The 21,137-nt window shown below is 44.5% G+C and overlaps 1 protein-coding gene across 6 annotated transcripts in view; it reads left to right on the top strand.

The window, feature by feature from the left end:
* Positions 1 to 18,071: 18,071 nt before the first annotated feature.
* ASAP2 (ArfGAP with SH3 domain, ankyrin repeat and PH domain 2) overlaps positions 18,072 to 21,137 on the top strand; it is a 94,476-nt gene continuing 91,410 nt past the window's right edge. For 2 of the 6 annotated variants that reach the window (XM_028722501.2, XM_028722498.2), the window contains exon 1: positions 18,074 to 18,492. In XM_028722501.2, the coding sequence (XP_028578334.1) occupies positions 18,367 to 18,492 (126 nt within the window). In that variant the 5' untranslated portion in view covers positions 18,074 to 18,366. Of the gene's footprint in view, positions 18,493 to 21,137 lie in introns of all 6 variants that reach the window. The other 4 variants (XM_077926353.1, XM_077926354.1, XM_028722499.2 and 1 more) reach the window with 4 other exon arrangements.

Below are 21,137 nucleotides of genomic sequence, written 5' to 3'. Positions count from 1 at the left end.
GGAGCTATTTTTACATTTATTTCCCCCTCCTCAATGGGAAGGAAATTCTAGATCCAGGGCCAGTGTAGATTTGTGCCATGATGTAGTCATGGTGCAAATGAGTAGATCTGCTATATATTTTGGAAAGTTGTTGACCCCCTCCAGGCAGACGGAAGGTATAAATGGGTGAATAAACCCTATTTCTTAATGCACGACAGTCCCCACCGTGTCTTCTGTTTTCCAAAGAGACACAGACCCTGTGTGTGGGCCTTTGGCCCCATGCGCTCTTGCCACTGCTTGGCGGAGACAGGGACAGGCACCAAGCTTTTGCAACAATATGGACTGGGCCATGCATCTAGAACAGGCTTCCTCAAACTCAGCCCTCCAGATGTTTTTGGCCTACAACTCCCATGATCCCTACCTAGCAGGACCAGTGGTCAGGGGTGATGGGAACTGTAGTCTCAAAACATCTGGAGGGCCAAGTTTGAGGAAACCTGATCTAGATGCACAGCTGGATGCACATCCATACCATAGAGTTGTATCCAGACTTAATCATGCTTAGAGATGCAATGTCTAACTTAAAGTCCCATTGATTTCATACCCTCCAACGTTTCTCCAATGAAAATAGGGACGTCCCATTCCATAATGATCATTTTACTATTTATTGCCCACACATCTTGCTGGGTTGCCCCAGCCATTCTGGGCAGCTTCCAATATATATAAAACATAATAATACCTTAAACATTAAAAAAAACCTTCCCTATACTTCAGATGGCTTGGGGGTTGGATAACTCCATACCCTCCAACATTTATCCAATGAAAATAGAGACAGCCTAAGGAAAAGTGGGACATTCTGGGATTGAGTCAGAAATGGGGATGGCTTCTCTAAATCAGGGCTGTCCCTGGAAAATAGGGACACTTGGAGGGTTTGTGATTTCAGTGAGTCTACTCTGAGCATAAGGCTGGTTACAACCAAATAGGGGTTAGTATGTAATAAATTTTAATAACATTTATAGCTGTGTCTCGTTATTATTTCCCGCCACACACACACACCATCCCTTAATCCTCAAAGAATTTGAGCTCCAGATTCAAAAGATATAGTTGCAGATATAGCTTATCCTTGCTTCAAGCCCAGTCATGTAAGCTCTAATACATCTGCTGTTGCATAATATTAAAAACACAAAGAAAGAAAATATCCAGAGAAAGTATAAGGTAAAGGTTTTCCTTTGGGATGTGCTTGAGCCAGTCACCGTCTTGCTCTAACTTGCCCCTTTCAAAACATTTAACCTATTAACTCCCTGGAATTCGGATGGGCGTTCTAAAGGTTTTATATGTACAATGTGTAAACCACCTTGGGCATGCAAAGCATGTTGTAGAATCTCCACTTTGGTTTTACAATTTATCGGTAACTATATATATATATATATATAGAGAGAGAGAGAGAGAGAGAGAGAGAGAGAGAGAGAGAGAGAGAGAGTAGTGATGTATGGAAGTGAGAGCTGGACCATAAAGAAGGCTGACCACCTAAGAATTGATGCTTTTGAATTATGATGCTGGAGGAGACTCTTGAGAGTCCCATGGACTGCAAGAAGATCAAACTTAAATCCATTCTTAAGGAAATCAGCCCTGAGTGCTCACTGGAATGACAGATCCTGAAGCTGAGGCTCCAATACTTTGGCCACCTCATGAGAAGAGAAGACTCCCTGGAAAAGACCCTGATGTTGGGAAAGATGGAGGGCACAAGGAGAAGGGGACGACAGAAGACAAGATGATTGGACAGTGTTCTCGAAGCTACTAACATGACTTTGACCAAACCGTAGGAGGCAGTGGAAGACAGGAGTGCCTGGCGTGCTCTGGTCCATGGGGTCACGAACAGTCAGACACGATTGAATGACTAAACGACTAAAATATGCGCGCGCGCGCGCGCGCACACACACACACACACACAGGGTTAATCTTCAACAAACCTCCTTTTCTCTTCAATGAGAGCAACTGTATATAGGAACCTGATGCAGAGGCATGGTAGAATGAAGCGTTAGATGAGGGGTAGGGAAAACCTATGACTTTCCATATGTTGCTAGACTAATAATTATTATTATTATTATTATTTATTTATACCCCGCCCATCTGGCTGGGTTTCCCCAGCCACTCTGGGCGGCTTCCAACAGAATATTAAAAATACGATAAAACATCAAACATTAAAAATTTCCCTAAACTACAACTCCTATCATCTCTAATCATTGGTCATTACTGGCTAGGGCTGATGGGAGTCCAACATAGATAACATCACATGTTCCAGCAGTTCCCCTTCACTTTTTTCTTATTGATGTAGTCTCATTGGGAGCATTTTTTGTGTGCAAGAACATCCAACCAGTTTTAGCTGAACAACCTGAATTTGCTGCTGTGTGATTGAATCCCACCCACCAAAACAGCAACAGTCTGGTTCATCTAGCCCAGCATTGCCCATGCTGACTAGTTGCGTTTCTCCAGACAGGGATCTTTTCCAGCCCTGCCTGCAGATGCCAGCGATTGAACCTTCTGAATGCAAGGCATATTCTCCACCACTGGCCTACATACAGACATCCACTTGCATTATTAATTGCTACTACCACTGCTAAAGAAGCAGACAGGGGAAACAATGGCGCTGTGGAATTTCGCGCAGCTAGCCAGAGAACGATGCCAGCCACCCAGTTCCTTCCTGCAAGGGGTAAAGGATGAAAACGGGGACTTCCTTCCTTGCAACCCTGAAGCAGCAGTGTATGCCCTCCGTTCCTCTCGCACAGCAGCGAGAAATGTAATTTTGGCTTGGAAATGGCATTTGCTCATTTGTCTCCAGGAATCCACAAGTTCGGCAACTGGCTCAGCTCAGTTCCTTAGTAACATGCGAACATGGTCCGCGTACACAATAGAGCAGTGGTCCTCAAAGGGTGAGAGAGGATGGCAAGTTATGGTGTGACAATTCAAGGGCTAGCTATATTGTATTTGGGGAATAGTTCATGTTTTGTATGCAGCTGCATTGCTTTATAGTTTCTGGATGTCCCCTGATCGCATTGTAAAGTAGCTGTGTTCTATGTTATAAGTCAAGCACTGCTGGGAGTTGCTGCCCCCCCCCCATGTATTTCTTATCAATTAAAAACAAAATCATCCCAGAGAAAAAAAGCTTGAGAACCACTGCACTAGTGGCTTAAAGCACAGTGAGGTCCTTTCAAGTCACATTTGCACATCACTGTACACACCAGATGTCTTCATCAGATGCACATTGCCTGTTTGGTTTCCCTGCTCCTTCAAGCCCCCCTGAAATCCTATTCTTTAAACCAGGCATAGGCAAACTCCAGCCCTCCAGATGTTTTGGGACTATAACTCCCATCATCCCTGACCACTAGTCCTGTAAGCTAGGGATGATGGGAATTGTAGTCCCAAAACATCTGGATGGCCGGAATTTGCCTATGCCTGCTTTAAACTGTCACCTACGTGTGTGCAATAGCTGCTTCCAATGTACACACCTCAGCTTCACTGCAAAGCGAATGTGGCTTACATTTTACCTCTCAGGCTGAAGCTCATTTGAGAGGATATGCACCAAACAGCAATGCTGTGTGCACACAGTGCTGGACGTAAGATCCAATAATCAACATTTGCAGCTCCTGATAACGTAAGGAACTGTTTGTGGTGTCAGTAGACAGCAGACACTGGTTACTCACCAGAGCTAGCGGGCTGTTGTGTCTTATGATAGTCATGCAGTTAGGTCATAGAAAAGGGATATGCAGTAATGATATGTGCTCAGGGTTACTTTTGTTCAGAAACTTTTTGATCACTTCTGTAAGTCTCATTTGCAGGACCACATCTAAGTCTAATCCATTTTGCCAAGTGTTTCAGCATCACTGCTAATTAGCCCCAGAGCTGCCACAATCTATTGCAGGAGTTCCTGTTTTTATTACTGCTTTCCGGTGGCCTATTTGATGTGTGTGTTTTTTTTGTTGCTTTTTGTTGTTGTTTAGTTGTCTCCTTAGAATCCAGCTGCCTCCCCGCTCTTCAAATTGCATATGGCACATTTCCAAGATGTTTCAGAGGGAGTTTGTTTTCGTAATCTGGAATATCCAGGGTTGATACAAAGGTTGAATGAACCAAGAGCCCAGAGTTGCAGGGGAGGGGCATTGATCAACCTTCCTGCCCACTCTCTCAACTCAAGCGTGTTGCCTGGGTGTCCTCCATAGATCCCCAAAGAGCTTGCAGTGAATTGTGAACTCTATCCAACTTGGCGTACTGAACATCACACCAAGCCAATGAAATACATTACATATAATAACTGGAGCTGTAATAAGAGCAAAAACAAAAAGCCCAAACAGAAGAAATGGCTAGCAAGCAGGTTTGTCCCGAGACATTTGACTTGTACCCTCCAACATTTCTCCGATGAAGATAGGGATGTCCTATTCAATTATTATTATTATTATTATTATTATTATTATTATTATTATTATTACACCCTGCCCATCTGACTGGTTTGACCCAGCCACTCTGGGTGGTTTCCAATATATATAAAAACATAGGTAAAGGTAAAGGGACCCCTGACCATTAGGTCCAGTCGTGACCGACTCTGGGGTTGCGGCGCTCATCTCGCTTTACTGGCCAAGGGAGCCGGCGTACAGCTTCCGGGTCATGTGGCCAGCATGACTAAGCCACACTGGTGAATCAGAGCAGCGCACGGAAACGCCGTTTACCTTCCCACCGGAGCGGTACCTATTAATCTACTTGCACTTTGACATGCTTTCGAAGGCAGGAGCAGGGACCGAGAAATGGGAGCTCACCCCGTCGCGGGGATTTGAACCGCTGACCTTTTGATCGGCAAGTCCTAGGCTCTGTGGTTTAACCCACAGCACCACCCGTGTCCCTTACTTATAAAAACCCGTGTCCCTTACTTATAAAAACATAATAAATCATTAAACATTAAAAAACTTCCATATAGAGGGCTGTCTTCCAGTGTCCCCTGAAGGTTGTATTGTTACTTATCTCCTTGGTGGGGGGTGGGGGTGGTCACATAACCCCATACCTTCCAACATTTCTCTTCTCAGGAGCCAGCATGGTGTAGTGGTTAAGAGTGGTGGCCTTGTAATCTGGTGAACCGGGTTTGCTTCCCTGCTCCTCCACATGCAGCTGCTGGGTGACCTTGGGCTAGTCACACTTCTCTGAAGTCTCTCAGCCACACTCACCTCACAGGGTGTTTGTTGTGGGGCAGGAAGGGAAGAGGAGAATGTTAGCCGCTTTGAGACTCCTTAGGGTAGTGATCAAGCTGGATATCAAATCCAAACTCTTCCTCTTCTTCTTGACAAAAATAGGGATGTCCCAAGGAAAAGCGGAACATTCTGGGATCAAATCAGAAACCAGGATGGCTTCTGTAAATCTGGAACTGTCGCTGGAGAATAGGGACGCTCGGAAGGTCTTAGTTAGTCAACCATGTAACCAGGCTCCACAGGAAAGTTTTGGTTAACAAAAGACTAGGCCAAGAGTTTATCTCTTCAGATAAGGTGAAGAAAAGAGGAGTGGTGATCTACGCTAAGGAGAGCCTGTCACCTAAATTTCTATTTAAAGATGAACATGGAAGAATTTTGGCAATTGAAATTCAGACTCAAGGAGAAAAAATATTGTTATTAGGAATTTATGCTCCAAATGACGGGAAATCGGAATTTTTCAAGAAGCTGCATGAGACTTTGTTGGACTATCTGGACTATGCTAACATCATAATGATGGGAGACATGAATGGAGTGGTGTCTACACATATGGATAAGTCTTACAACCAAAATTTAACATCAGACGGCAGACTGCCTAAAACTTTTTTTGAAATGACTGACAATCTGGATTTGATTGATATTTGGAGGACAAAGAACCCCCTAGGTAAAGAAGGCACTTTCTTCTCTGAGGCCCACCTGTCCTGGTCAAGGATCGACCAAATTTGGACCTCCAGGGGGCTGGCACCCAAGACCAAAAAGGTGGAAATCTGCCCAAAAACATGCTCCGACCACAACGCCCTGAAAATAGAACTCAGACTAACTCAACCCGGTTCCTTCAGATGGAGAATGAATGACACACTATTAAGAGATCAAGAGATGGTGAAGAAGGCCCAAAAAACACTAAAGGATTACTTTGAGATAAATCTGAACACTACAGTAGAAAAAAGAACAATCTGGGACGCAAGCAAAGCTGTTATGAGAGGGTTTCTGATACAACAGAATACAATTAAGAAGAAGCTCTGGAATGGAAAGAAAGATAAAATATTGGAGAAAATACGCCAGGGAGAGGAAAAATTGAGAACCAAACCAAAGTCAAAGGAACTGCTGAGAGAAATTAAATTCCATCAAGCAGAATATTCAAAATTGACTAACCAGGAGATTGAATGGAAAATAAAACAGATGAAGCAAAGATCTTTTGAATCAGCAAACAAATGCGGAAAGCTGCTAGCCTGGCAGCTGAAAAAAAGACAAAAGCTAAATACGATAACAAATCTAGAGATTGAAGGAAGGATGGTACAGAAACCAGAAGAAATTAGGAAGTGCTTCCACAGATATTTCAAAGAACTCTACACACAGGGGCCTCAGAAAGAATCTGAGATAGACCAATTTTTAAAGATAAATGGATTATCAAGAATAACTCAAGATAAAAGATCAATCTTGAACTCTATAATAACTACTCAGGAAATTGAAGGTGCCATTCAGAACATGCAACTAGGCAAATCTCCAGGCCCGGATGGGCTTACCTCCAAATACTACAAGACTTTGAAGGATTATTTGATACAACCTTTGTTGGAGGTATGCAACCAGATTTTGGATGGGAAGAGGGCACCAGAAACGTGGAAAGAAGCCTTCATCACATTGATACCTAAGACAGAATCTGAAAAGACTCAGCTCAAGAACTATCGCCCCATCTCACTCCTGAATGTGGATTACAAAATATTTGCAGACATTTTGGCAAGCAGACTTAAAAAAGTCTTAAATGAAGTAATTCACAAAGACCAAGCAGGCTTTCTCCCTGGTAGACATTTATATGAGAATACCAGAAACATCATTGATATCTTGGAACTTTTACAAACCAACATGAACACAAGGGCGGTGTTAATTTTTATTGATGCGGAGAAAGCATTTGACAACATATCTTGGAGGTTCATGAAGAAAAACTTGGAAGGGATGGGAGTGGGGCGGGGGTTTGAAAATGGGTTACGAGCAATTTATTCAGAGCAAAAGGCTAAATTAATAGTGAACAATGTGGTGACGGAGGAGTTTAAAATTGAAAAAGGGACACGACAAGGGTGCCCTCTATCCCCTCTTTTATTCATCTCAGTCCTGGAGGTGCTATTGAATATGATAAGGAAGGACCGGTTGGTACAAGGGATAGAGGTCGGAGTGAAACAATACAAATTGAAAGCCTTTGCAGATGATCTAGTTTTGACACTGCAGGAGCCAGAATCCAGTACAAAAAGAGCTCTTGAACTTATATCTGAGTTTGGTCGGGTGGCGGGATTTAAGTTGAACAAGCAAAAAACCAAGGTTTTGACCAAGAATTTGACACTTACAGAAACAGAGGGGTTTCAGAGAGAAACAGAACTGAATGTGGTAAAAAAAGTGAAATACCTAGGGATCTATTTGTCTTCCAAAAATTTGAATTTATTTAAGGACAACTATGAAAAATGTTGGTCGGAAGTTAAAAAGGATTTAGAAATTTGGTCAAGATTGAAACTTTCCTTGTTGGGAAGGATTGCAGCAATAAAAATGAATGTGTTGCCGAAAATGTTATTTTTGTTTCAAACCCTACAGATCGTGGACAGAGCGGAATGTTTTGGAAAATGGCAGAAGGATATATCTAGGTTTGTCTGGCAGGGCAAAAAGCCCCGAATAAAGTATAAAATATTAACAGATTCAAAAGAAAGAGGGGGGTTTGCCCTGCCGGACATGAGATTGTATTATGAAGCTGCAGCCTTCTGCTGGCTGAAAGATTGGTTTTTGCTAGAAAACACTGATGTCCTAGATCTGGAAGGTTTTGATAATGCTTTTGGTTGGCACGCATACCTATGGTATGACAAGGTTAAAGTTCACAAATTGTTTAAAAGCCATATTGTCAGAAAAGCAATTTTTGCAGTCTGGACGAAATACAAAGACTTATTAGAGAGTAAAACACCGAGGTGGGTGTCACCGGTGGAGGCCAAGGCTGGAAAAAGACCCAATATGGAGGCTTATTGGCCGAAATATTGGGAATTAATTGAAAAAATTGGAGACAGTTGGAAGTTGCAGAGCCAGGAAAAACTAAAAAACAAGGTGCGAGATTGGTTACATTATGCTCAAATGCAAGAGGTTTTTAAAATGGATAAAAAAGTTGGTTTCCAGGAGGAGAAATCGAAACTAGAGACAGAATTGCTAGAACCAAAGACCAAGATTTTGTCTAGAATGTATAACTTGCTGCTTATGTGGAACACACAGGACGAGTTGGTTAAATCTGCTATGATAAAATGGGCACAGGATGTTGGGCATAATATTATGTTTGAAGACTGGGAGAGGTTATGGAACACCGGAATGAAATTCACGGCATGCAGTGCCTTGAAGGAAAACATTATGAAAATGATATACCGGTGGTACATGACCCCAGTCAAGTTAGCTAAGATACATCACCTGTCTGACAATAAATGTTGGAAATGTAAGGAGGCAGAAGGTACATTTTATCATCTCTGGTGGACCTGCCCAAAAGTGAAGGCTTTCTGGGAAATGATTTATAATGAATTGAAAAAGGTATTTAGGTATACCTTCCCTAAGAAACCAGAGGCCTTCCTGCTGGGCATGGTGGACCAGAAAGTGTTAAAGAAAGACAGAACGTTGTTTATGTATGCTACTACAGCAGCAAGAATTCTCATTGCAAAGAACTGGAAGACACAAGATTTACCCACGCTGGAAGAATGGCAGACGCAGTTGATGGACTACATGGAATTAGCTGAACTGACCGGCAGAATCCGAGATTTGGATAAAGAAACAATTGAGGAGGACTGGAAAAAATTTAAAGACTATATGCAAAAATACTACAAGCTGTATGAATCTTAAGATAGTGCATGATTAGGAAAAGTTATGCTTCTGCAATTATGATTAAGTAAATTGTAAAATAAGTGATAAAAGAGAAAAGGAGACAATTTGAATCGAACATGTTATGTTTATTTTAAAGGCATCGAATATGAGATACAATATATCGAATTTGGGTACATAACATTGGAAAGTTACAATAAGGCATGAAATAAGGTAACAAAATGCTGACATTGTTAATGTAAACAACGCAGAATCGGAAGGGGTGGGGAAGTCCAAGTTGTTTTTGTTTGTTTTTGTTGTTAAAAAAAGGGAAAATTTGTTTCTTGCAATTATGTTATTTGTTTGTAACCTATAAAATTATGGAAAGAAACGCAATAAAAAATTTATAAAAAAAAAAAAAAGGAAGGTCTTAGTTAGTCAAGACCCCAGCTATCTTGACTTCTGTCTCCCTTCCAACTCGAAGATTCTACGTCTCTATGAAAGCACTGCACAAGCTAGGGCCACAATTCAGTAGTAAAGCTTCTGCTTTGTATGGAGATGGTCCCAAGGATCTGTCTTCAGTATCTTCAGGTAAAGCTGGGAAGGTTCACTGTGTGAAGCAATGCCAGGCAGCATAGACAATACTGAATGATGTTGACCTATGGTCTGAGCTGGTGTAAGGTAGCTTCCCCTGTTCCGTGATCAGCGAGGGAATGTGCATGAAGAGCAAGAGCTGCTTAAGCAACAGGGTGAATCTCCATTTGCAAACTAGCAAAATACAAAGGGTAATTTGAAAAGCGAACCTATCCCTTGATTCCTTTGTAGAAAAACATATGTGCAAATTTAGAGCAAAGCACACCAGCAGGGGAAGCGCGGTGATCAAACCGTGAAATCTCTCTGTAAAATAACGATGAACCAAAATAATATACACAACTGCTACTGTAAAAAAAAAATATTATTTAGCATAATTAATGGAAATGCTGCCTGACCTGAATTATACCAGGCATGCTATATTAATCTCTGAGTTTAACATTTACTAGTCGGCATATTATGCCATGTAATAATTAGCTGTGAAAGAGGCCAACCCTATTTGCATGAGCAAAACATTATCTCTCTCAAAAATGCCGAAGGCAATCAATGAGGCTAATGAGATTTTATGAGAACCACCTGCTGGTTGCATTCCCTTGGATCAAATGGCTTTGATGGAGGTAGGAAGAACCTTTAATTAGGTGCAGAACAATATTCCCATAAATACCCAAATGGGAGAGACAGTTCAGGTTGCTAACTTGAAATAAAACACAGATAAGTAGTAGTCGTGTCTGAAAGCACTGGGACACAGAAAGAAAGAAAATATCCCATGATCCAATAGAGCAAGAATGGGGAAATTTTGGCCTGCAGACCAATACTTGGCCTGCCGGAAGTTAATATTTGGTCCATGAGGCTGTTTTCCTAAAATCACACCCGCCCACCCCACACTTGCTATCATAGGTAACATCAGGTATGATGAGGCAGATGCCCATCATCTGTAGCTACCAGGATTCAGGGATGATGGGGATTTACTCCAAAAAAACCCCAGCTAGAAACCCAAGCTTGGGAAAACCCAAGTTTGGTTTTGGAGGGACCACAGGTGCCACACCCGTGCAAAATAATAATAATATAATAATAACAATTTATTATTTATACCCCACCCATCTGGCTGGGTTTCCCCAGCCACTCTGGGCGGCTTCCAACAGAATATTAAAATACAGTAATGCATCAAACAGTAAAAGCTTCCCTGAACAGGGCTGCCTTCAGATGTCTTCTAAAAATCTGGTAGTTGTTTTTCTCTTTGACATCTGGTGGGAGGGCGTTCCACAGGGCGGGTGCCACTACCGAGAAGGCCCTCTGCCTGGTTCCCTGTAACTTGGCTTCTCGCAGTGAGGAAACCGCCAGAAGGCCCTTGTCACTGGACCTCAGTGTCTGGGCAGAACGATGGGGGTGGAGACGCTCCTTCAGGTATACTGGACCGAGGCTGTTTAGGGCTTTAAAGGTCAACACCAGCACTTTGAATTGTGCTCGGAAATGTACTGGGAGCCAATGTAGGTCTTTCAAGACTGGTGTTATATGGTCTCAGCAGCTGCTCCCAGTCACCAGTCTAGCTGCCGCATTCTGGATTAGTTGTAGTTTCCGGGCACCTTCAAAGGTAGCCCCACGTAGAGCGCATTGCAGTAGTCCAAGCGAGACAGTCTTTGAGTCAACACTTTAAAAAGAATTGCTGCACCATTCAGGGACTCATTCACATATTCCTACCGCTCAAGCAGACTGTTTCACCACACTCCAGGGCCCCAAGATGCTGCCCTGCACCCACTTGGCCTGCCCTCATTATCTAAAATCAGGGCTGATTTTATTTTTAAATAGAGGACCGCTGGAAGCTTTTCCTGTGTCTTCTCGCTTCTTCTCAATGCACGCACAGGGCGTGGTGTATGAGTCGGCATCTCTCAACACAAAAAGAGCCAGTCATCACCTTGGGAAGTTGCTGGGAAGTTGCTCCACTCATGCCATGCTTGGGATCCTGAAGCGTGGCATGAGTGGAGGCAGCTAGTGGCCCAGAGGTGAACACTTTTTAAAGCCCACTTTTCTAGTAGAAAAGCTCTATAAAAAGGTAAAGGTACCCCTGCCCGTACGGGCCAGTCTTGCCAGACTCTAGGGTTGTGCGCTCATCTCACTCTATAGGCCGGGAGCCAGCGCTGTCCGCAGACACTTCCGGGTCCCGTGGCCAGCGTGACAAGCTGCATCTGGCGAGCCAGCGCAGCACACGGAATGCCGTTTACCTTCCCGCTAGTAAGCGGTCCCTATTTATCTACTTGCACCCAGGGGTGCTTTCGAACTGCTAGGTTGGCAGGCGCTGGGATCGAGCAACGGGAGCGCACCCCGCCATGGGGATTCGAACCGCCAACCATGCGATCGGCAAGTCCTAGGCACTGAGGTTTTACCCACAGCGCCACCTGCGTCCCTAGAAAAGCTCTATACGTGCCCCCAAAGAAAGGGACCTTGACTTGTATCCAACTAACTTTTATTAAGGGTAAGGTAAAGGTAAAGGGACCCCTGACCATTAGGTCCAGTCGTGGCCGACTCTGGGGTTGCGGCGCTCATCTCGCTTTATTGGCTGAGGGAGCCGGTGTACGGCTTCTGGGTCATGTGGCCAGCATGACTAAGCCGCTTCTGGCGAACCAGAGCAGCGCATGGAAACGCGGTTTACCTTCCTGCCAGAGCAGTACCTATTTATCTACTTGCACTTTGATGTGCTTTCAAACTGCTAGGTTGGCAGGAGCAGGGATCAAACAACGGGAGCTCACCCTGTTGCGGGGATTCGAACTGCCGACCTTCTGATCGGCAAGCCCTAGGCTCTGTGGTCCGTTTATTAAGATCTACTCTTATTAAGAGTACATCCATTCAAATTAATGAACCTAAGATACCCTTGTTTATTAATTTTAGTGGGTGTGCTTTGACTAGCATTGGACGCAGCCTCTTTTGCCGCTTGATTATTTTTCAGGGTATGGCAGTTTTGAACACAGCTTATCCCTTGCTGCAAGTCACAGGTGGATCTGTTACCACATGAGGTAAGGCTGACATTTTTAGTTAAGACACACCTGATACCACAGAGAGTCACTACCACTTCAGGCAGAGCATGGGCAGTGCTTGGATTTAAATAATTCTGATAATCAATTCGATGAATTAATTAAAAACACCTTTGAATTACACCTGAAGGTAGTTCCTATAATTTCCAGATGAACCAAACTAAGTTCCTTTTGCATTGGAAGTCTAGGCAATTTTTAATCACTTTACTTTTAATTCAACCATTTTTCATTGCACTTAACTCTGTGTTTGATTGTGACCATTGTCTTTACCTATCTGAAAAGTGATGCAACTGTTTAAGCTTAAATATCATAACCAGGGGTTGGCAAGGCTTACCGGGCGTGGGCCAGATGACTCCCGCGGAGATCCTCCGTGGGCTGGACTGGCGCAGCGCGACACCGGAAATTATGTCTGTGCATGTCTGTGGTGCTGAAAATTGCTTCTGTGCACACCCAGACACCAAAAACCGTGCCTGCACAGAAGCGATTTTCGGCGTCTGGGCATGCGCAGAAGCAATTTTCAGCGCCGCGGAAGAGAGTCCCTGTGCTGTGCTGTGCCTGTTTAGCGCAGTGTGCGGGGACTCAGCGAGCGGGTGCCTTGGTTCAGGGGAGGCTCATGGGCCAGTTAAGCAACTCTCATGGGCCGTTTCTGGCCCTTGGGCCTTAGGTTGCCGACCTCTGATCATAACTGTTTGGGGAAACAAAATGAAACATAAACCCCTGCACATTATATTGTGTGTGCGTTTTGATGTCTTTACAGGCTGCATACACACAAACACATTTGTGGCACAAAAATGTAGTTTTTCCTCAATTTGGAATCATTAATGCTCGTCCTCAACACCTTGCTTTCAATTTAGATTTATTCTAGATCCTGCTGTTTACAATGGTGAGTGTGGTTACTTGATACACATTTGAAACATATAAAATGTTCTGTGTGTACACAGCCTTAGTATGTATGTATATATATCCTCTAGTTAAGTACCTAATTCATTCCGGAGGTCTGTTCTTAACCTGAAACTGTTCTTAACCTGAAGCATCACTTTAGCTAATGGGGCCTCCTGCTGCCGCCGCGCCGCCGGAGCACAATTTCTGTTCTCATCCTGAAGCAAAGTTCTTAACCTGAGGTACTATTTCTGGGTTAGCGGAGTCTGTAACCTGAAGCGTATGTAACCTGAGGTACCACTGTATATATACTTATATATACGTTATAGTTTTTGACAGAACAGTTTGTGGAATTCTGTACCCTCTGGACTAGGGTTGACATATTTCAAAAAGTAAAAACCAGGACACCCCGAAAGTTGTTGAGCTTTTTAGAAATTGCAGGCATCGGGGATAGTTACTGTAGAAGGGAAAACATCTTGCACACATTTAGAGCCACCCTTTTGTTTATTATGACTTCCATTTTTCCATGGCTAAGGCCTAGCAATAAAAAAAAGTGTTAACTACCACCGTTGGGCAGACGCCAACTTTAAAAATGCACATTTGTTTCCTTGAACCGAAGCAAGGAATCAGTGCATTCCTTTCTGTACTGTGCCTCTGCTAATGGTAAAGGTAAAGGGACCCCTGACCATTAGGTCCAGTCGTGGCCGACTCTGGGGTTGCTCATCTCGCTTTATTGGCCGAGGGAGCCGGCGTACAGCTTCCGGGTCATGTGGCCAGCATGACTAAGCCGCTTCTGCCGAACCAGAGCAGCGCACGGAAACGCCGTTTACCTTCCCGCCGGAGTGGTACCTATTTATCTACTTGCACTTTGTTGTGCTTTCGAACTGCTAGGTGGGCAGGAGCAGGGACCGAGCAACGGGAGCTCACCCCGTTGCGGGGATTCGAACCACTGACCTTCTGATTGGCAAGTCCTAGGCTCTGTGGTTTTCAAGTAAATCTTCCTGTACACAGGTGAGCTGCCTGCACTGATATTTACAGGGGAAGTAGGGCAAAGCCAGCTGTAAAGAGGCCTTTGCCAATGCCCAGTGAAAAATGGCTTTAAAACTTTAATGTGTTACCACCAAGGAGGTCAAGGCAATGTGCGTGGCTCCACTCACAACACATTTTATCCTCACAGCAACCCTGTGAGGCAGGATGCTGAGAGAGTGACTTGTCTAAGGTTACCCAGGGAATTTTGTAGCTACCGTATGTTGGGACGTGAACCTGGGTCTCCCCTTCCTGGTCAAATACTTTTAACAACTATACCACACTCTCCTCCTTACCTTCACTGGAGTTTTTGTTTGTGACAGGCAGTATGTGCCACTTCTGGCTTACATACCTTCACAATGACTGTGCTCTGTGTTATGTACTGAATTTCTCACCCTGGGCCAGCAGGGGGATACTGTAGATAGTTATGCAAATAAGGGATCGAAAGTGACGTTCAGTGATTGGATAGTTTTAGAAAATTGTTACAGTTACGTTGTACTGGAGCTCTATATAAGCAGGCTGACTGAACCCTTCAGTTCAGTTCTGTCCTGGCCTGTGAATAAACAAGAGCTGTTTGAAGAATCGCTGTGTCGTCGGATAGGTTCACCCACAACTTAACACTCTGAGCAAGAATCTGTATGTTGTCCATCCTCTCGTCCAGGTGCCCTACTGATTTTCAGGGCTGAATCCAGGCTATGGGGGCAGACAGACTTATTAACTGGCCCATTCATTGTGGCCAGCGGGAGCTGCTTCCTTGTGGTATGATTTCATGCTGCTTCTGAGTATGACTAAGGAAACTGCAAGCCTGGACAATTTTTGTAGGTTTCCTCCAATCACTTACGTGATCAGCAATGGGTGGGTGGGGGGGAAATCCCAAACCCTACATGATTTGATGCCAGTTAATACTATTGTGGTGGGCAACATTATGATGGAAGATTGGGAAAAGTTATGGAAAACTGGTTTAAAATTTACAGATTGTTCCCTGTTGAAGGAGAATTATATGAAGATGATGTATAGATGGTATTTGACACCAGTGCAGTTAGGGAAAATGTACAAAACTAGTTCAAATATATGTTGGAAGTGTAAGGAAAAGGAGGAGACATTTTATCATATGTGGTGGGATTGTAATGTAATCAAAAAATTTTGGGAAATGATATACAATGAATTGAAGAAAATGTTCCATCTAACATTTGTAAAAAAACTTGAAGCATTTTTGTTAGGGATTGTAGGAAAAGACCTGCCAAAAATGGTGAAAAATATCTTCATGTATGCGACAACGGCCGTGAGAGTTTTAATAGCACAAGGTTGGAAGAACGAAGAAATCCCAACTAAAGAATTATGGCAAGAGAAATTGATGGATTATGCAGAACTGGCAAAATTGACACATAAGCTACGGGACAAGGACAACTGTGACTTTAAAGATGAATGGGAACCCTTTACAAAGTACTTGATGTCGCAACAAAATGAATTGGACTCCTTGGCAGGTTTTGAATAAACACTCACAAACTCTTTATTGACAATAATCAGTTAGACAATTTAAGGATTTATACAATTTTGTAACATGCAGAGAACAGTATTCACAGAGAAACCAAAGACTGGAACTGAGGAGAGTTGGGGGCGGGGTCCTTTATGGGTGGGTGGGTGGGGGGAGGGAGGAAAATGGGGAAAATTAAGGATGTGGTATTTTTGGATAATATGTTTTGTTTAAATTTCTAATAAAATTAAAAAAAATACTATTGTGGTGGGGTTGCATCATCAAGGAAGCAGCTCTCATGTTAGATGCATGTGCACATGTACCTCAATGCAGCTCAGCCTTTAGCTATGCTTATGTGATCCCATACTGGGCACACATTTTCCCTATAAACTGGACCATATATCAAGGTTATCTCGGGAGGCTCTTCTCCAGGTGTTCCTGCCAACTGATGTAAGGCAGGTGGTGGCTGGAGAGTCTTTTCGGTGGTGGCACCCCACTTATGGAATTCCCTCCCCACGGTAGCCCTCACATGGCACCAACATTGTTTACCGTTTGGTGCCGGGCAAAGTCGTTTTTTCTTTCCCCACTTCATTTTCTTTAGTATGATGTACAGTAATTTGTTATATTTACGTATTTTAATCTTACTTTAATCTTCTGGAAGCTCTGAGCACATATCCATTAAATAAGAAAGTAGAGTGGACTCAAGGGAAGACTTATAGAAGGGCATCATCTAGTCCAACCCCCTGCAATGCAGGAATATTTTGCCCAACGTGGAGTTCGAACCCACAACCCTTCGATTAAGAGTCTCCTGCTCTACAGACTGAGCCAAGATTTCGAGAAGCTGCTTTGGATGCAAAAAAATCCCAGAATCAATTCCTGGTGTTTTCAGGCAACTCTGGGGAGCTGATGCCTGTCAGTGTGGACAATACGGGGCTAGATGGACTAATAGTCTAACTCAGTATGGCAGCTTTCAGTCTATTGAATACACACCTGCTATTTATTTCCCCCTCACACTCGGGGAGATACCTTCTGGGGACTGCTCTCCCAATATATTTTGAGCATACTTAGATCAATAATCTTTGACTTTCTCAAAACTACTTCCAAGGATTGACACCTTAATGAGAACTCAAGGTGAATCACGTTGCCAGGACACTGAAGTACACGGTGCATACAGCGAGAAACAAATATTTGCCACGTAAAATATGTGTGATTCATAACTTGATGACTGTGTGAACTTGCATGTGTGAATAAGCCAACCCAAATATAAGCGAGTTTCCTCGCATGACCTCAAAGCCAATTCTCTTTCTTTCTTTCTTTCTTTCTTTCTCTCCTTTTGAGCTCATTCACATCTTCATCCAGGCTATCTCTCTTTCTCTTTCTCTCTCCTTTTGAGCCCATTCACACCTTCATCCAGACTTGGGTTTCTTGATGTTCTCAAGACCACTGCATTAAGAGCCGGGTGTTAACTCAAACGTTACAACCTCCAGGCAACCCACAGTAGATGTGGTAACATCCACACGTTCACGTTCCATGCTTGATTTCAAAGGGTTACCGGTTAGTGAATAGCGACTCCACTGAGAAACATTTCACCGGGAGCTCTTTTGAAAGAATGAGGGGATGCGAAGATGGAAAGGCGTGAATGAAAACGCTGCGTAAAAGCAGCTCTGCGGGCGGGGGGGGGGAGAGATGTGGGAGAGTCTTTCCTTGTCATGTACATGAAAAAGAGAGTGTGTGTGTTTATACACAGACTATTATCCCCTCCCTGTACGTGACCACGGAGAGGTGAGCGCCTGCCTTCCTCCTCCGCGGTCAGGGAGGTGTTTCTCCTTCGGCATGACGAGGGGCGTGTGCGGCGGCGGCGGCACTGGATTCTCCCTCCGCGCGCGCGTTACAGTGGGAGGAGTGTTTGTCTGGTCTGCGCCCCCCATCTCCGCCCTCCTTGTGCGTGATTAGAAGGGGAGGGCTTGTATGTCTGCTTCTCCCCCTTCCTGGGGTGGGGGGGGGGAACACACACACACAAAACTAGGGCATTTCCTCGCGTGCGTCTGGGCGCGCGCGCGGGTGTGTGTCTGTGCGCGCTTGCCTCTCTCACAATAATCACCTCCCACCCGCCCACTGACGCTTCGCTTCTTGCAAAGGAGATCGCGCCGCAGCCGGTTGCCGAGCGATGTGAGGCGGGGAGGCTCCAGCTTCGCCTGCCTTTGCCTTGCCTCTCTGCCTCTCTCCTCCTTCCAGCGCTTTCCCCCCACCCCGTTCCCTCCTCTTGCAGGAGCCTCCTGCCTGCCCGCTCGCCCGCCCCGCCGCTCTCCTCCTCTCTCTCTTTCCCTGCCTTCCTTCCTTCCTTCCCTCCCTTTTCCCCGCCATGCCGGACCAGATCTCCGTGTCGGAATTCGTGTCCGAGACCAATGAGGATTACAAGTCGCCCACCGCTTCCAACTTCACCACCCGGATGGTGCAGTGCCGGAACACCGTGGCCGCCATCGAGGAGGTGAGCGAGCGAGCGGGCGGCGGCGGCGGCGCCGAAAGGGGGCAGAGCCCAGAGCCAGACCCAGACCAGCCCCTCCGCCTGGCCTGCGGGAAGGAGGAGGCGGCTCGACCGCCGCACCGAGCCCGCCCCAGCCCCCATAGCCCCCGGGCTCCGTGTGCCTCCCTAGCCCCCTGCGCGCCTGGCTATGGGGCTTCTCTGGGGAAGTGGGGAGGCTGCCAGAGGGAAGCATGGAGGAGCCGCCAGCCATGCCCAGGCTCGCTCTCCTCCCCTCTCCTCCGTCGCTCTTGCCGCCTTCTGGCACAAAGGGGGCTCCGTGCCCGACTCAGCACCCCTTTGGTGCCTTCCTTGAGAGGATTATGCCCCGCTTTTTTTTGGGAGGGGGGAAGAAAGGCGACAATCACGGCAGCCCCTTCTTTTCTCCTGTTTCCCCTTTTGCCCGCCTTTTTTCCCCCCTAAATCGTTTTTCCTCAGAATACACCTCTCTAGCAACTCTTTGCTTTCTATATTGGGACTGGTGGGTGGGGTATTATGATTATATTTTGTTTTTTGCCTTTCTGCCACAAAGGGCTTGAATTCCCTCAGCCTTCCCCGAGGAGGGGGCCCACCATATATCCACCTGTACTGTATTGGGCAAGGCTATCTTCAACCATTTCTCTCCCTCTCTAAACGAGCTGCACACTACAAATGAGCTTTCCTGACACAAAGATTTTGGAAACCTGCCCCCACCCTCCCAAAAGACTTATTGATGGCATTTTCTAACCCGTCTCAGTGGGGAGAGGACCTCTCCAAATATATATATTTAACCATATATATGGTGTGGTGTGTGTGTGTATATATCTATAGATATAGATATAGGTGTGTGTGTGTGTGTGTGTGTGTGTGTGTGTGTGTACACACACACACACACACACACACACACGCAATCTTTGCGGTCTCCAATGTGGCTTATTCCGAAAGATGGGATCTGGGAGATGTGCAACCTGACCCTAAGCATATTTACTTAGAAATTATATTCCACTGTGTTCACTGGGGCTTGATCCCAAAGCTGTCTATCCTCCTATGCTTTACTTATTAAGATGTAAGTCCCGTTGGACCTAGTAGTGCTTACTGAGTAAAGAAAGATGCATAGGATCAGACCGTAAGCTTTACTCTGGATATTTTTCTCTCTCCCATCTGGGGGACTGAGGGGGTTAAATAAATGCTGCAGATCCATATAAGTAACGCCTATTTTTAAAAAAGTGTTCATCTTTTCTCCCCTTTCAAGGCCTATTATGTTGGAGACCCATGGAGTATTCCATCCCTCGTATTCCTTATAGGAATTAAAATGCCAATGTCACCAAAACAAAAGGGTTAGGTCTTTGACCACTACTAAGACAAGATCATAAACTTGCTTTACTAAAGCCTCTGTCCCCTTGGGACTCCTCCTTTACTAACACCACAGCATTTCCTCCCTCTTCTCTTTATTAAGTTGTATCAGACCCTGGCACATGGGATTTAAAGCACTCTTCCCTTCACACAAAAGAAGTGAAAGGTGCACTTTCTCACTATGCACAGTACTGTTTAAAGGCAAAGGGATTTAGCACTGGATTAGCTTTTGTTTACCCCTGTGAAGAGTGTAGCCAGTTTGCTTTGGCGTAATGTTTTTTTTAAACATAAAATAAATAAATCATAGTTTTAGGCTTCTTTGTGTACCTTCATTGGGATTTACCCTACAGAAAAGAAACAATGTCTGAGATGTGATCTGTCTAAATATTCAACATCTCTTGCAGAATCCTCCTTCCCAAATAAAAACTGGACTATTTCTAGGATCAATACTATCCTGGTCTCCCTCACTCACTGCCAGTGACATGCAAACAAATTTTGAGGCACATCCAGATATGGTGTGAATGTATCTCACTGACACATAATAAACTCTGACGTTACTTTGCATTTTTATTTGAATGACACAGCCTTTCTGAGCTGCTTCATAAAAGTGTTCATTTAACTTGTAAAAAGCAATGTGTCCAGTCTGTCTTTTTCACTACTTTGTTATGGTAGACTCATAGGGTTCTGTATTCTTCTTCAAAAGATGAAAAACTACTGAATTCAAGTTAGCTCGTCCAGATTGGAGGAAGTATTATTTTGCTGTTGCGAAGAAATCCCCACCTCCCTACAAATCTGCTCTTAACCTTTATATTTTCAAAATATATGGTTTTTTGAATCTTGAAAAACACCAAGCAGTCCGGGGGGGGGGGGGGGGAGAGATATAATTTATTAAAACAATCTGCGATTTGAAAACTTTTTGAGAGTTTTTGAATTGCAATCCAGAACACATGCGCTGGGGAGTAAGTCCCATTGAACACAGTGGGATTTGCTTCTGAGCAAACATGCATGGGAGCTCAGAAGCAAAAGCATAGGTTAATAGCAACATACAGCTTGCTAAGTACACAAGTTCCCCCCATTTCTTTTCACCAGGTTTACTGGCCTGCAGGTGAGTTACCATGTGATGGAGAAATGCCTTGGAAGGGCTAATGTGGCCTGCTGTCCGTGTATTGCCTAATCCCAGTCTAAAACAATGAAGAAATGATTCCGTTTCCAGGATTTTTCTCATAACTCTTGGATCACAGAGCTTGAAGGAATAAAAGATAATATTAATTCCATCCTCC

Source organism: Podarcis muralis, chromosome 3 (genome assembly GCF_964188315.1).
Source record: "Podarcis muralis chromosome 3, rPodMur119.hap1.1, whole genome shotgun sequence".
NCBI classification, from domain to species: domain Eukaryota; kingdom Metazoa; phylum Chordata; class Lepidosauria; order Squamata; family Lacertidae; genus Podarcis; species Podarcis muralis.
The sequence above is the reverse complement of the archived record's forward strand: the minus strand, read 5'-3'. Positions and strand labels throughout refer to the sequence as shown.